At 39.7% G+C, this 16,140-nt stretch overlaps 1 protein-coding gene across 1 annotated transcript; it reads left to right on the forward strand.

The window, feature by feature from the left end:
• Positions 1-1,289: 1,289 nt before the first annotated feature.
• On the forward strand, positions 1,290-15,375 carry rnf144b (ring finger protein 144B). The gene is made up of 8 exons (XM_028470686.1): positions 1,290-1,483; positions 3,716-3,979; positions 5,880-5,984; positions 6,962-7,022; positions 8,894-9,107; positions 12,347-12,482; positions 12,570-12,659; positions 14,298-15,375. Exons 1-8 carry the CDS (start codon positions 1,400-1,402, stop codon positions 14,469-14,471), a joined length of 1,128 nt encoding a protein of 375 aa, XP_028326487.1. The 5' UTR covers positions 1,290-1,399; the 3' UTR covers positions 14,472-15,375.
• Positions 15,376-16,140: the final 765 nt, after the last annotated feature.

The raw sequence follows: 16,140 nt of genomic DNA on the forward strand, positions 1-16,140 counted from the left end.
AATAGGCAGATTTGGACAGAAACCGTCCTATTGATCTGCCATTGAGCAACACAGTCTGTCAATCAGTCTGCACTATTTAAAGATGATCTACTGACCATCATCCAGCCGGTCTGAGCACCGCTGTGTCATGCACACTCTCATATGTGAACATTATGCCATCACTGCGTAAATTACGCTTCTGATCTGCTGATTCTGGCCTGACATCAAAGCGACACAAGAGTTTGAAGGTCAAAACATGGACCGAAATACGCAGAAGCTCACTGGAGCTGTGCGTCCGAAGCGACATCCATGGAGGTCCTCGCACACCGACCCTCTGGCTCTGCACCGCAGCGGACACACGTACCGGACTCCACACGGGCTTCAGGCCTCCAGCTGTTCTCTCCCTCACACATATTTTACTGACTTTATTTCCTAATTCAATGGACGTTAACATTGTTGTTTTATTGGAATTATTTTCCTATACTTGAAAAGTTCACTGGAGCCTTTTTTTTCCATCTCCACTGTGTTTTGTGAAAACATTTACTGCAGCAGATCTCTGCGTGTGTGTTTGCACCTGCTTCTCAGTCGTACTATTTTCCTGTGCTAAAACAATCACCGCAAACAGTTCCCGATTTGATGAATTGCATTGCGGTCACTGCAATAATTTATTTGCATGTCCTCCTCCCATTTTTGGCTCTGCTTACTATACATATTCATTAGAGGAAAACACACTAAATGGATTGAGGGCGCATTGTGACATGCAGCAGCCACGCACTCCTGTTTACTTGGGGTGTGTACAGCTTATTAGTGCGTAGAGTGACGTTTGCACATGTTTTAATACCCCTTAACCTTTAGTGAATCTGCTCCCAGGTGTATTACGTGAAACTTCTGCTGTCTGGGGAACTCCCGCTGTATTATGGTGAAACTTTTGCTGTCTTACCGGGAACTCCAGGTGCATTATGACTTAGTATCTCATAATTATGACTGAATATTCATTATTATTATTGTACTCTTTCTAGTTAAAGTTTTTTTTCTTTTCCTGAACTGCTATCAGTGAGAGTATTTTTCCCGGGTGTCCCTGAAGGCAGCAGGTGAATCCACCAGCAGGAGCAGTCACGAGGAGCTGCTGCTGCTGCTTCCTGGATGGAAACACACACACACACACACACACACACACACACGCACTCTCTCTCTCTCTCTCTCTCTCTCTCTCTCTCTCTCTCTCTCTCTCTCTCTCTCTCTCTCTCTCTCTCTCTCTCTCTCTCTCTCTCTCTCTCTCTCTCTCTCTCTCACACACACACACACACATACAGCTGAGTGTGCAGGACATTTAAACATGTCTGTAGTCTGTGTGTGAGTCCGCTGTTGTCCTGAGGAAGGCGGCTACGCTACAGTAGGTTTTTTTTGATAGAATCAACTCATGTGTAGTTGCACATTAAAGAGCACTGCGGCTGTGGATGAGTGCACCTCTGCTGCTCTTACATCCAGCGGTGAACGGCTAAAGGTAGGCATCCATCCACCCACCCACCCATCCATCCATCTGTTACCCTGTCTTTCCTTCCTCCTGTCTGCATCAATGCTCGGGAACCAGTGAACGCCTCATGCTGTCATATGCTGGTGTGAAACCTTGACAGCTGATGCAGATGTTGTCAGTGATGTATGCTGAGGACTTCTTCACTGCACTGCTACAGGGGAAATGCAGATGTTGAATGTTGCACCTCAATAGCTTTCCTTACACAGAGCTTCCAAAAACATGTTATTGGGAGTGGACACACAATAATAAACAGACAGATAGGCAGTGATTGTAGCTGTGTCAGTGACCTAATGGGAACCCTGTTACTCACACTCCCAGTAACCAGTAAACTGCTTCCACAGCACAGTGGTCGTCTCTGTGGGACAGATGATGGGATCCTGCTTCTGCTTCACAATGATGCTTTGATCCAGTCCCTAAATCCACACACCTCACTCTTTTTCCCTGGAATTTCAACCTAGACCTTGATCCGTAAGCTAATCACTCAGAGGCCTAAAGGAAGGAAAGTGTTTACATGAGCACAGTGAGGCTTTGATTCCTGCACAGGTTTAAATCTATCCTGCTGTGTGAGAGGCCAGTAATATAGAAAGATGTTATATCTGCATTTGTATTTTTAACATCCGACACATTGCATAAAAACAAACTTTGTAATCCAGTTACTTCAGTTGTCTATTTAACTAAACTCAAGCCAATATCATCCATAAAAGTTGAAATCTGAACATGTTCCATGTATGTTTCAGTAGCTAAAGTAAAGACAAGGAAGCTGTAATTTCCTAATGTGAGACAGTAGGCGGGGTTATGCTCAGGCAGGACAGGACAAGCTCAGTGTGGTAACGCCTACAGCCAGTCGAGCACAAAGAAGTGCAGCAGGAATGGACTGTGACTGTGCAGAAATAGCAACGTGCACAAGCTCAGCCCAGTCCATTCTATGACTAGCAGGCATGTCTCTGCTGATCGATGGCACATATTAAAATAAGGTGTGAGTGTAAAAATGTAGGGCACCTTTAGTGTGGGCTGGGCTGCTCTGACTGATTTTCACTGAATTAATCACAAATCCAAGATTTCTCAAGCTTTGTAGGCCTGGATTTAACCATCACCAATATGTTTGTTTTATTATAAATCTTCCTGGCAGTGGTTACCTTTGATATCAGAATGTCTAATAAGTTTCATTCATTTTGTGTCTAACATGTGATTAGTGCACACTACAGTGTTTGATAAGTTCAAGTTCAAAGCTTCTCATTACGTCTGTTCTCAGATGAGTATGTAGAAATAGAAACTTCCCCCTACGTCATATTTGTGGAACGTTAGATGATATAATCTTTGAACAACCTCTGAGATTGTGAGATGACTCCAAAAATGCACAAAATGACAAAGACACACAAAACGACAGCAAACACTAAAATAACCTAATAAAATACACCAAATGACTCCAAAAATGCACAAATTGGAAACGCAAACACACAAATGACACACAAATCAACAAAAAGCTCCGACTAAAATGGCTCCGAAAACACACAAAATGACCCCAGTACCACACAAAACTACAAAAAAAGTACACTAAGTGACATTGAAAATTCACAAAACAATTACAAAATAAACCCCAAAACCATTTGTCCTATTACACGTATGTGTTAATGCTATAATTGGTTATTATTCTAAATGCTAATATGAATATTGGTAATGTGGCCCCCACTGTTCAATAGGTTTATATGGAATGACAAATTAAAGGTAACACAGCCGTCAATTTTTTTGTAAGATTTTTATAGCTTTTATATTTTTAGATCTTTATAATATAGAGATTACTCTTTATTGTTGAAATGACCCAACAGTTACCTTCAAGTTTTTATTCAGCCTCTCAATTAACCACGCTCAGTGAAAACAAGAAATATTTTCTCCTTTTTCTCCTTCAATAACAGAAATCTCTGTAAACAAACCTTGGACTGTGGACTTTAATATGACTCACTTTTATTGGTGGCGAGACAACAATGAATGTTCAGAGAGGAATCAACATAAATGTGTAGCTGTTTCACACATTGCTTATATCTAAATGGTGACCAAGGAAACTAGACTGACTATGGCATGCAAGTGTATGTTGGTATAGTGGTCATGAGAAGGACTGACGGAGCAGGAAAGAAAGGGGAAGTGTGACGATGTGAAGGAAAGTGCTTCTACTGAAGAGGAACACTGTGCTGTGTGTGTTTTCAGGAACATGGAGGCTGCAGTCCCACTTCTTCCCCAGCACAAGGGCTAGGAACGCTGTCATTCCTCCATCCTCTTTCCCCTATTTCTCTGTCACGCCTCACACTCATCATGGCCGATGGGAGTCCCAACCATGGCCAGGAAGCTCCGGACTCGGAGTCAGTAACGGCAGCCAGTGGCACCAACGTCTTCTGCAAGCTGTGTCTGAGTGAGCAGCCGTCTGAGGCCTATACCGAGCTGCACAGCTGCAAGTGCATCTTCTGCACGGCGGTACGTAGAGAAGCCAAATCCAGTCTATCAGCTGTTAGCTAACAGGAGTCAATCTGACTCCAGGGATATTTGCCTCCAGAAAATGATTTTCAGAAAATTGTTGACCAAGTTTTTGTGTCAGGCACTTTGGTTATTTGTTGAATACATAAATAACCTCTTGATAATGAAACCTCTTTTCTAGCGCCACCATCAGCCCAAACTTTTAAATTACTATTAAATTATCTTGAATAGTTTTCATACAAATCTTCTCAAATTTACTGGCATGATTATTGACCACAGCAGTATGAACCCTATTGGTTGTGGTGATGATATGACCTTTCCTGCAGTGTATCTTAAATGTCTTTCATCCCAATATTTTCCAATTTGGGGTGCACATTCATGACTCTATCAGAATGAACCATATTGATTGATGTTGGTGCCCCCCACTTTCCACTCATGAACACATTTATTTATTTATTTATCTGTATCTCCGTTTTTGCAACATATTTGGGTTGTTCGCTATAAAGTACTCTGTCTCATCTTCCTCTACGTCACTTTCACTGTGAAAGAGCTGTTCCAAAACCTTTTTAACAGTAAACCTTCATCTCCCCATGTCATGTATCAACTGTGCACCTGAAGGTGTAGGGATGTAAGGTCACACATGGGTCACACACAGACAGACAAGTTTTATACACCTAAAACACCTTGGGGTCAAATTGACCCCATAGGAACACCAATGCGTGTGGTATGCATTCAGCAAATTGAAAACATTTTATCATGATAATTTTATGCTTAATCAACTGTACACATCAAATTAGGATGATAAACATTGAATGGGGTCAAATTGACCCAAGGATAATAGGAGGGTTAAGCTCGAATTAACAGAAATCGTGAAAAGTGGACCAGAAAAGGGCGTGCCGTGTAGGTGGTTAAACTGTGTAAACTGATCCACCAAAGTCTTTAGTATGTTGTGATGTTTGTTTTACTAGTGCAGTGCCCGTAGGACGTATGTCTTGCTATAGAAAAGTGGGAGGTTAAGTAGCTTTTTCATGGATGGTTTACAAGGGAGCTTTAATTCCTCTTTAATTCAGAATAAAAGTTAAATCCTCTTTAAGCTGACCTTGTAAACACTAAATTCTTAATGCAAATTTAATTCTGAATTAAACACACACACAACCGGCTTTAGTCATTTTTAAAAGCCCTTTGTGCAGCCACTCCTAAGATCCTACGCATCTTTCAACCTATCCTGAGTTACCATGACTACCTGTCAACATTGAGCTGTCCCGGTGGACAATTTTATGAAATAATGTATTAAACGTATCATTGCAGTTCAAACAAATCTGACGCTGCACACCCTTGAACCAAGCAGCAGCCATGTTGAAACTCTCAGTTCAGTCTGATCCTGATCCACAGAGATATTTGAGGAACACACACACACACACAGACAGACAGAAATAGATTCCTTGCTTTAAGTGCAATGCAATGGTCTCATTCCCTCAGCCCATGTGTGCCTTTCCGGCATATCAAAACTGTTTCCAGACAGTGGGAGGTAATCTTCAGCTAAAGCTGCATAAGTTATCATGTTGCACATGCAAGGTCACACAGATAAAAGCCAGGCACATGCGCGGGGTAACAGAGAGACACCGATCATGTTCCTCTTGCTTAACATTGCCGTGTAAATCTCAAATATGTCATCCTATGTGTAGATCGTGTGATTCCAGCTCACAATGGCTGCACGTCTGCATTTTAAATATCAAATGTCTGTTATTGATTAGTCGCCTCCCACAGTGAGCAGAGTTTTAGTGATTGTGTTTTGTGTTTGTTTTGTATTTAGTCTGGCCGGTTTGGCTGGGAAATGTATTTTTCAGTGATTCTTTGGACAGTAAAAATACTCTTGTCCTGTTTTTGTTGCCCCCCTCAGTGTTTGCAGCAGTATGTTCAGCTCGCTGTAATGGAGGGTGGGGGAGCGCCCATCACATGTCCTGATATGATGTGCCCAAAAACTGGAGAGCTGGAGGACTCTGAGGTAGGCATCAGTCTGAACGCAAATATTTGTTGGTCATAAAGACAATTTAAAGAAGCATCCTTTTGGTTTTAAATAAACTTGCAGTAGAAGCTGCGACACACGTTTACAGAATCAATCATCAAACGTTTGAAATAAGCCAGAAATAGTTAAATTTTTCTCTTTGATAACCCAAGAATGTTATTGGCCGACTTATCTCCACCAAGGAGGTCATATTTTCACCGGCGTTTATTTATTTGTTTATTTGACTGTTAGCAAGATTTAAATTATGACAAAATTTTAACCAAAGACGGACCTTACACATTGGAAGATTCCATTACATTTTTGAAGGGATTTGGATTGATTTACTGATTCTGGATCATTGTCAAAAATAAAAAAGATTCTCTATTTCTCATCATTGGAAATTTCAACCAGTTTTCCTGGGTGGATTCCCCAACTATCCCACAGATTTTCTCGTCGATCGGATCCGGATTGCGCATTTAATCATGATTCTTTGAGAAAATGTGGATGTCCATTTATCTGGATCTACTGCATCGTTATTAATGGGGATGAAAATGTCTTCCAATCCTGAATAGTCTGGGTACCATGATCAGGATCACTGATCCAGATAACTGCTAATATCTGGCAAAGATGAGATTTGGTGCTTGATGTAGGTTTGCTCTCTCTGAGTGCTCTTTATTCTCCCTTTTTTTCTTGGGCCTTCTCAACACCAACGTTCCAAGTTTGATTAAAAGCAAAATCCCAGTAAATGTTATCTCAATGACCCCCATGTTGGTAATCACTAGTCTACAAACTATTGCTGTTGACTGAGATGAGACAGAAAATGGCCGTTGCTAGGTGACCATCTGGTCCTATGCGTCAGCCTCAGAGTAATGATAGTAAACAGTCTTCAGTTTCATAGGGACTACTGTTTGTTTTGTGGATTTGTTCAGTGGCTATGACAAAAACATGGAGACTAACACCGATCTCTCTGACTACAGATCGCTCTTCTGGTTGCTGCAGACCAGGTGGAGCTGTACCAGCGTCTGAAGTTTGAGAGAGGTGAGTATGATGATGGCCGATGGGAGACAGAAGGCTATTTCAGGTTACACAAGCAGCCCCGCAGACTGTCAGCTTCACATGCCAGAGATATTGTGGGGCCTGCTGACCTTGTTTTCCATTCGCTTTTGGTCCAGTTTTACACCGGATGTTACTGTAGGGACTATAAGTGTTAGCAGCCATGCACAAAAAGAAAAGCCGCATGAGATTTATGTCAGTTCTGTGGAAATCATAACATGACCTCTGAGTGGCAGATCACTCCATGTGTGTTGAGAGTGTTTGTGAACATAAGCAGCGTCACTGCTCTGCCAGCAGAAACAGCTTTGTGTTGACTTTCCTGAATCGTAAATTGAGCTCATTTTGCCTTGCAGCTGTATGGATTTGCAGGGTAACAGTACGCAGCTATGAAGTCATTAACTATTATTGTTTACACGTGCAATAAAGCATGAGACGGGTCTTATTGGTAGTGGGAAGTGCAAAGTCCAAGCTGATTGGCTGCCTTGTTTGCCTTCTGTTGTGATTCCCTGCAGAAGTGTGATTCAGCTCACGTGGCTGCTTCCTGTTTTGACTCTGTTATGGTGTTTACTGTATAATGTTGAATAAAACCATTGAACATGTTCTTAATGATTAGTTCCAGCGAGATTCATTTTATCTTCTTATTGAATCGTATGTTAAGTTGAGGTTTCGTTTATTCAAACAAGGTCTTTCAGGATTTTTTTTAATCTCCTGACATGTTTTGACTGTCAACTGCCAGTCTTCATCAGAGGAGTTCTGCTGATCACCTTTGAAGTTTCATTTGAATTTAATGTAATAGTTGCAAAGAGATTAATTTTTTTTTCTTTTTTTTTTTTTAGTAGTATGATAAGTTGAGGTTTTGTTTATTCAGGCTATGTTTTTCAGTAATTGTTTAATCTCCTGACAGGTTTTGGCTGTCAACTGCTGACACTGTAACTATTAATTCAATTCAACTTGTTTTTTTAGCGCAAATTACAACAAAGTCATCCCAATGTGCTTATCAAAATATAATGTTCATAATAAGAAAGAAAAAACCCCACAAGATCCACATGAACAAGCATTTAGACAGTGGGAAGAAACAACTCCCTTTAACAGGAAGAAATCTCAGAACCAGGTTCAGAGGTGGCAGCCATCTGCTGTGACTGGTTGGGGTTAGTGAACAGAAAGACTAACAGAATAGGATAGAGAGATAGAACATCAGAGTGTCCCAAACCAGTTGAGTCGTGAACCACAGATCATGAACTGCCATCATCAGCTTCACGACACCTGAAACAGAGCAGAGAGAAAAGGACGAGGAGAAGGCACTGACTGCAGAAAAACATGATACAGTATTATCAAGTCAGCCTACCTTGGCCTTGGGCCTCACTCCCAGTGGCCTAGTCAACACTTAGTGTAAAGGCGACGAATCTCTTCCCGTTTATTGGTAAGCTAACAGTGACTCCAAGGTCTGTAAATGCAACCGTTCACAGACGAGCCCATGTCTGCTCTAGTGGTTATGTTATGATTCAGTCCTGTTTATGCAGACTGTAAATCATAACCAGCAACATCAGAATTTTAATCTCTTCCTGTTTATTTGTAATGTAACAGCGACTTAGATTTACAGTCCTTGTAAATGCGACCGTTTACGGACAAGCCCAAGTTAATGCTATTATTATACGTATACAGTACGCTTCAGCATATAAGTAGGTTTTGAGTTTTAATAAAGGCAGTCATCAGAACTCCTCTGACCAAGAATTGCAGTTGACAGTCGAAACATGTCAGAAGACAAACATTTCCTGAAAAACCTTGTCTGAATAAATGAAACCTCAACCTAACATTCTTAATGATTATATTGAATCTTTATTTTTTTTTCTTCACAGGAGTGAAGTTGGACCCCAGTAAAGCCTGGTGTCCTGTTCTTGAATGTCAGGCGGTGTGTAGTGTGCAGGACAGCTCAGAGGGCCGTCCCACCGCCGTGCCCTGCCCGACCTGTCACGTTGTGTTCTGCTCCGGCTGCAGAGCGCCATGGCAGGATGGCCACACCTGCCCCGAGCACCAGCACATGACGCAGACCTTACCCACTACTGAAAGCAGGTCAGTGGGCCACTCGCTGTCTACTGCCTACAGACACAGAACCTGTTAAAACTGGACATGTGTATTAGCTCTAGATGCTGAGTGGCCTATAAATTTCCGAGTGTAATAAACAATCTGGGTGTCACGTCATGAGTGCACAAATCAATCTCATGTCATGATAAAAAGAAACATGTTTATTTTATACATGTAGCTTTTCATTTAGCAAATGCAACATTTTCAGTGCTTTCTCACTAATAGCCATTTGTGCTGTACATTTATGTCCCATTGAGGGATTAATTTAATTAAGTTGCCATTGTGCAGTGAAATGGGGCGCCGATTGTAAATTTGCACATGCTAAAATAAACAACAACTTTTTGCAACATTTAGCAACAAACCATGTTTAAAAAACATGTGAATTTTTTTGTTACTAAAATAATAACTAAATGTTAAATCTAAATGTTAAATCTGAATATAAATAGAATAGAATAGACCTTTATTGATCCCCATTGGGGAAAATCACTTGTTGCAGCAACACAATAGAATAGCAGACATTAAGAACAAAAATAGATACCAACATAGGATAATATTGCGAATATCTGACTGTGGCACGGACATAAATTAGAAAAAGATTAAAACAAAATAAAATTTGAAAAAAACAACAATGGCAATCTAAATGTTAAATCTAAATGTCGTGGGTGAAACTAAATATTTAGCTAATGTGCAAATTTACAGGAAGTACCAACATAAAAGCTTATTCCGGTGAATTTGCACATTGGCTAAATATTTTGTTTCAGGTCAAAAGTAACATAACATTTTTTTTTACATGTTTTTTAAATGTGGTTTCTTGCTCAATGTTGTATAAAGTTTATTTTAGCATGCGCAACTTTACAATCGGTGCCCCATACATTGATAGCCCTATGCTATGTGAAAACATAATTTGTGGATTAATAGCGTAGTGTCCTTCATCAGTGGCCTCTGCTCAGCTCCATTACTGCACTGGCTGATGTCACTGGGGAGCCACTGACTTCTATTGGAATTCATTGTCTGTGTGCCAAAGGGGAGGTGGAGGGGCCGCGAGCCCCTGGCTTCACTGTAGGCTGTGCAGCCTGTGCATAGAGCGCTGCAGGATGGCCCAGGCTTAGCTACATCTCAACTTTACAATCTTTCCACCAAACACCTTCTTTTTTTGCACAGTTTTACAATGATTTGGTTTGGTGACAAAGCAGTAGTATCTCTACGTTACATTGCCGTTTCTGTGAAAACAGCTTATTGAGGCCACCACAGCGTGCTGAGTGAACCTTATGGGCTACAAGGTTTTCTTCGGCATTGCGTAGTGGGATGTGGAATCCCATAAACGGATGCATAGACGTGTTTTTACTTCATACTTACTGTGATTTCTTGTGTTTGTCCTGAAAAACTCTGCCAAAGTGACTTCCCGGCACATTTCTGGTGTTTTCAAAGACTGAAAGTTGTAGCAAATCTATGGGAGATCTTTATTTTTGGGTTTACACAGAATTGTTCAAATCTGGCCGAAATCAAATGTCTTGCAGAGGGAAGTGATATCACGGAGAATATCGGGAACAAACTACCACAACAATAGTGTCAAGTGAATAGTTGTCCTCAATGACTGGTGAAAAACACAATAAATCACTCTAAGAGTGAAAGAAAATACTTCTATGTTTCTGTTTACGGGACTCCATATTCCACAATGCAATGCACACATGTTTTTTGAAAATGTCAATTAGAGAGTGTTTATGTGGGGATAAAAACAAACTTTCAAGCGGAAATTTTGACATTTTTCTTTTGTTTTTTTGACGTTGAATTCATTGATCTATGATGATGTAATATATATGATATGCACTATGAATCTATCTGATAAAAAATTATCATGGACACAGTCTGATCTGATCTTGTGAACAAAAAAAAAACACATGAAGGTTTTCCAACCTCAGAAAGACCAACAACACCAACCTGTGTTAATGCCAAGTGTGACTACTATTCTGCACCTGTCAGCTGTTTCAGGTCATTGTTAATAATATTATGAAGAGCTACAGAATGGTCATTTTTGTCTTTAATTAAACTTTGTTAAATGGGAAATTCGGATTCAGCATTGAGGGTCTGATATTTGTTGTCATATTAATCAAATTATTTGTATTAAAATGCATCTAAACCAAACATTTATTTTATGCTTCAACGGTTTAATGTAAGTACTTCAACATTACTATAATATCTTAAGGTTTCATTTATTCAGACAACTATTTTTCTGAAGAAGACTGGCAGTTAGTTGACAGTCGAAACACGTCAGGAGATCAAAGTAAATTTCCTGAAAAAAAAGCTGTCTGAATAAATGAACCTTAACATCTTATTCAAAAAGACGACAAAAAGTACTTGCTGAAATAATTACTTCAATATGACACCAGAATTGCAAAACATAAAAACATTTGTTACAATGTTTCAATGAAAATAAACTATTAAAGATGGTTAATTTAATACAAAAACTTTAGTATTTCTACAAAGTAATAATTACGTCTCTGATATTAGTTATCTTTGTGAGTTTGAATCCTGGAATGTAAATCAGATTTTAGATGGCGCTCATTGGTGACTAGCGCTACCTAGGGGCCTTCACATGGTCCATGCGGGCTACCTGGGGCCCGCAGGCACCGTGTTGGTGACCCTTGATCTAAATAAACAGCAAACATTTGGATGAATGAACAAAAGGAATCTTAAAATACAAAACAAATATCTATTTTAATTTGCTATGTTAGTTCCTTGTATTAATTTACTTGCGGTTAATACAAGTCCATGCACATTTTTTTAAATGCACATCTTCGCACAGTATCTGAAATTTTTTGAAAATCTGCCCTTTTATTTTTATCCTCAATATTTTAAAATCTTTCTACTGTTAGTTTACACTGTGAATCAGAGAGAAACGTTTTTTCTCTTTTGCTGTATGTCTAGCACATGTTGAAAATTTGACAATAAAGATGACTTTGACTTTTGAATACGTCTGCGTGGAAAACAAACTATGAAGATGTGTATAAAACCAGCACTAGACATAGTCTGCTCTAAAGTATTGTACTTGTAGCACACGCATCTCAAACCTTTGCTTCCCAAAATAATTAACCCAGTTCTAAATGAGTGCTGACCTTTTTAACTGCGTCTAAATTCAGATTTAACAACCTGCCTGGAGACACCCCAGGCTGTTATGGCTTCATGCCCGAACATGGCCCCATTAATGACATTTCTCTGTTAACGCACAGATCCCGTTCAGACAGCGACTCCATCAAACAGTGTCCAATGTGTGGGATCTACATTGAGAGGAATCAGGGCTGTGCACAGATGCTCTGTAAGAGCTGCAAACACACTTTCTGCTGGTACTGTTTGCAGAATCTGGACGTGAGTTTCACCTGTTAGCCAAACAAATCCTCCATCTGCCTTACCACCTGTTTATTAAGATACTCATGTGTGTGTGTTTGAATACAGGGGGATATTTTCCTAAGACACTATGATAAGGGACCGTGCAGGAACAAGCTGGGACACTCCAGGGCTTCGGTTATGTGGAACAGAACGCAGGTGAGACGCTCACAGACACACTGGTGTTATGGAAGGTCTGTGGCCAATGCTGTCATTGTCTGCATGGATTAACATGAACAGCCACTTCACTGTGAGGTTAAGACTATGACACACATGGTCCCAGGGTGTTGTAGAAAACAGAGCACTGAGCGCATTACAGACTATGTGATTATTATTAGTTTTCATCACATTTTTATTCAGAACATTTTCACACAATGAAAATTAAGAGTTAATCCAAACAGAGTCAGGATGACTAAGACGGTGATAAGACTGATATTTTTGTCAATAAATAAATAAATAATAATGATATAGGTAATACAAATTTATTATAATAATTAATAATAATAAAGAGCAAAAATATTCTGAAGACTAACCTAAATAGATCTAATTATGTCCGATCACTTTCCACAACTACTAATGTTACATGAACTATTTAGAAGTGGAAAAAATACATTTGAACATGTTTATAATTGTACAATCATATTGGGTATAAACCAAAAAATTCTGTATGAGTGTAGGATGAAGTCCCCTGACTGTTGTAGTCCATTAGTTTCAATCCTGAAAAGGAAAAACAAATGAATAAAAAGGTAATGTGAGTGTAAATGCTGGTCAATAGCTGCAGTAGAAGTGGAGGTCGTCTTAGCTGACTTGATCCTCTACAGATTCACTGGTTTCATAATCTTTGTGAATTTAATTGATTGCTGGAGGATTTATATTAAAGATTGGCACATTTAGTCATTGTGTTAGAGTGCTCATTTTTCATATATGAAGATAATTGACAGCGGATCTTTTGTAGTTGTCTTTGTGAATAGCAGTTACCTCGTGAAGGAAAGCCGTGATGCCATTTAACTAGATATTTGAGTTGGAATATATCGTGGTTTTGTCCTAACTTATATGTGATTACAGAATCTCTCCTGGTCAGTTGTGGTCAAACTGCCCTAAGCAGGCCAGATAAGATCGTACTGATAACACTTACCAAGGTCTTTCTCAGAGACTCTGTCATTGTTATGCTTAGTGCTATCAGAGCAGCTACAGATTCATTGGACGCACACACCTTTGAATCCCAGACCAAAAACTCTTTGACCAAATAAACCCTGTGTCCGCATTTGACCTTTAACCCTTCAACTTGACTCCATCTTCATTCAAAACCGCCACAACTCTAACCTCTATGATCTGAACAAGCCTTTGGGAGAATTTCCAGTTGGAAAGATACTTATGTTCTTGGCGTAGTTGGGCTTGCGTAATACATCAGGGTTGTACACTATATGGGCGGGCGTGTTACCAGGGCTCCTCCCGCTGGAACCAAATGACGTCAAGTTTGCAAGATGAAAGCGCCCCTAAGCGCTGTATTTTGGCTTCAAGAACGTTGAGTGGGAAGAGTTACAGTGCACGCCCACTGGGTCCATGGTGGATGTTGAGTGATGCTAAATGTGTGATGTGGGCTAAAGTTGAAGGCATGTTATTCCATGCTAAACTTAGAAGTATCCGTGCCTCAGTGGAGTAGTCATCAGTGATAATGGTGGGGGATATACTGTACTGGTTGGGACCTTTCACCACCAATTGCCCAGTTAAATGTATCCAAGAATAAAGTACAGCTCCTTTCCTTCTAATACAAAGGGTTGAAATGTTCGTCCTCAGGTGGTGGGAATCCTGGTCGGGGTGAGCATCATCGTGCTGGTGACGTCTCCTCTCCTCGTCCTGGCCTCGCCCTTCATCCTGTGCTGTGTGTGCAAACCCTGCAAAGGAAAGAAGAAGAAGAACAAAAAGAAGGAGAAGAAGGACCTTGGTGTGCAGGACTCTGTAGGATCATAGCAGCTCCTTCTCTCATCCCGCTGCCTGGGAAATCTACCGTAACCTCTAATGAAAATCAAGGAAGTGCTGCACAGTAATACCCTGAACATTTGGAATCATGGAGCTCTTTGTTTTTTACTTTCTTTATTCTCTTTTTTCAACCCACGGGCCAAGCAGATGCAGTGACTAATCGCTGTCCCCTGAAAGAATGTCTCTGCTGTCTGTTCAATGACAGCAGTGTTTGTTTGATATGACAGACGTGTAAATATATGGAGAAGGAATGTATGTTTGACTTTCAGCTGATAGTGACTTTATCTTTAAATGTGTTTCGATTTGTGGAACACAGTAAATAAGAAAAACAAAAAGAAAGCCAACCCCATGTGCCAAACATCATGAAGCCAAACCCAAGGTCATCAGTGCTCAAGTGCCTCGCTCTTCAGTGCCTGATCCTTGTTCTTTTACTTTTCCATTCATTTGGTATCTTATGCAACACATTTTGCTGAAAGCGAGGCAGCCGTTGGGATCACACAGGGTCTGTAATCCCTGTCGCTGTGCACTGTGTAAACTGTGCTGATATGAAACATGATAGGGCTTCAATGGTGCACAGAAAACTCTTCTTCTGCAGATGTGTGTTCTGTCCACCTGCTGTACGTTCCAGACCAAAGGCTAAAGGATGATGTGTGCTTTTTTTAAGTGTGTGAATATTTATGGATCGTGTGTGTGTGTGCGTGCACGCATTTATTATTTCTGCATTTGCATCTGGTATTTTATAAAAGCACCATTGTGATTGAAAACAAGCATATTGTAATGAATTTCCCTTGTTTGGTTTCATCATTTGGCAAAGGATATTATTTTTTTACATCACACATAAATGATAAAAGGGTTCATAACAACAAATGTAAAAATAAATAATATTGTAACAGGTCTGTTGACAGTGCGCTCCTTTCTGAAATCACTCCACAAACAATTAAAACATGAGCCAGCAGAGGTGAAAGTAATGGATTACAAGTACTCACGTTACTGAAATTGAGTTGCATTTATAGATACTTTGAGTAAATTTCTAAACCAGTAATTTTACTTGTACTAATAATGTTTTAAAAGAAGTAAAGTCACCTGTTAAATTTCTACACCCAACCGTTTTTTTTTTTTTTTTTTTTAATTATTATTTTGAATTACATTCATTGGTGTTATTTCATGTAAAACAAAATTACATTTTGACAAACCTTTTATTGTATACAGATGCCTTTGTGGAAAATAAATTAAGATCCAATTGCGCAAGATTTGGTTAAACATGCGATGTTTACTGTATGCAAGGGAACCGTGTCAAAATGTATTCCCAAAAATAAACGTGGAGGGTGAAAGTAACTAGTGACTTTTACTTTGAGTACTATTTAATTGAGCTACTTTTTACTTGTACTTGAGTATTTTATGTGTTACTTACTTGCACTTGTACTTGTAATTGAGTACGATTTCAATCAATTTACAGTATTTCAACTTAATTTAGTCGGATACATAAGTACTCTTTACACCTCTGGCTACTGAATACTTAAAAAAGACCATTAAAGACCCAAAGATTACACGCACATTTACACTATAAGGATAACTTCGGTTGTAGAATACAGTACTGCACTACTACACTGCTTTAGAAGCATTAAAAAAAAAGCGAACAGACATTTCTTACAGCTCTGTC

Source organism: Gouania willdenowi, chromosome 16 (genome assembly GCF_900634775.1).
Source record: "Gouania willdenowi chromosome 16, fGouWil2.1, whole genome shotgun sequence".
NCBI classification, from domain to species: Eukaryota; Metazoa; Chordata; class Actinopteri; order Blenniiformes; family Gobiesocidae; genus Gouania; species Gouania willdenowi.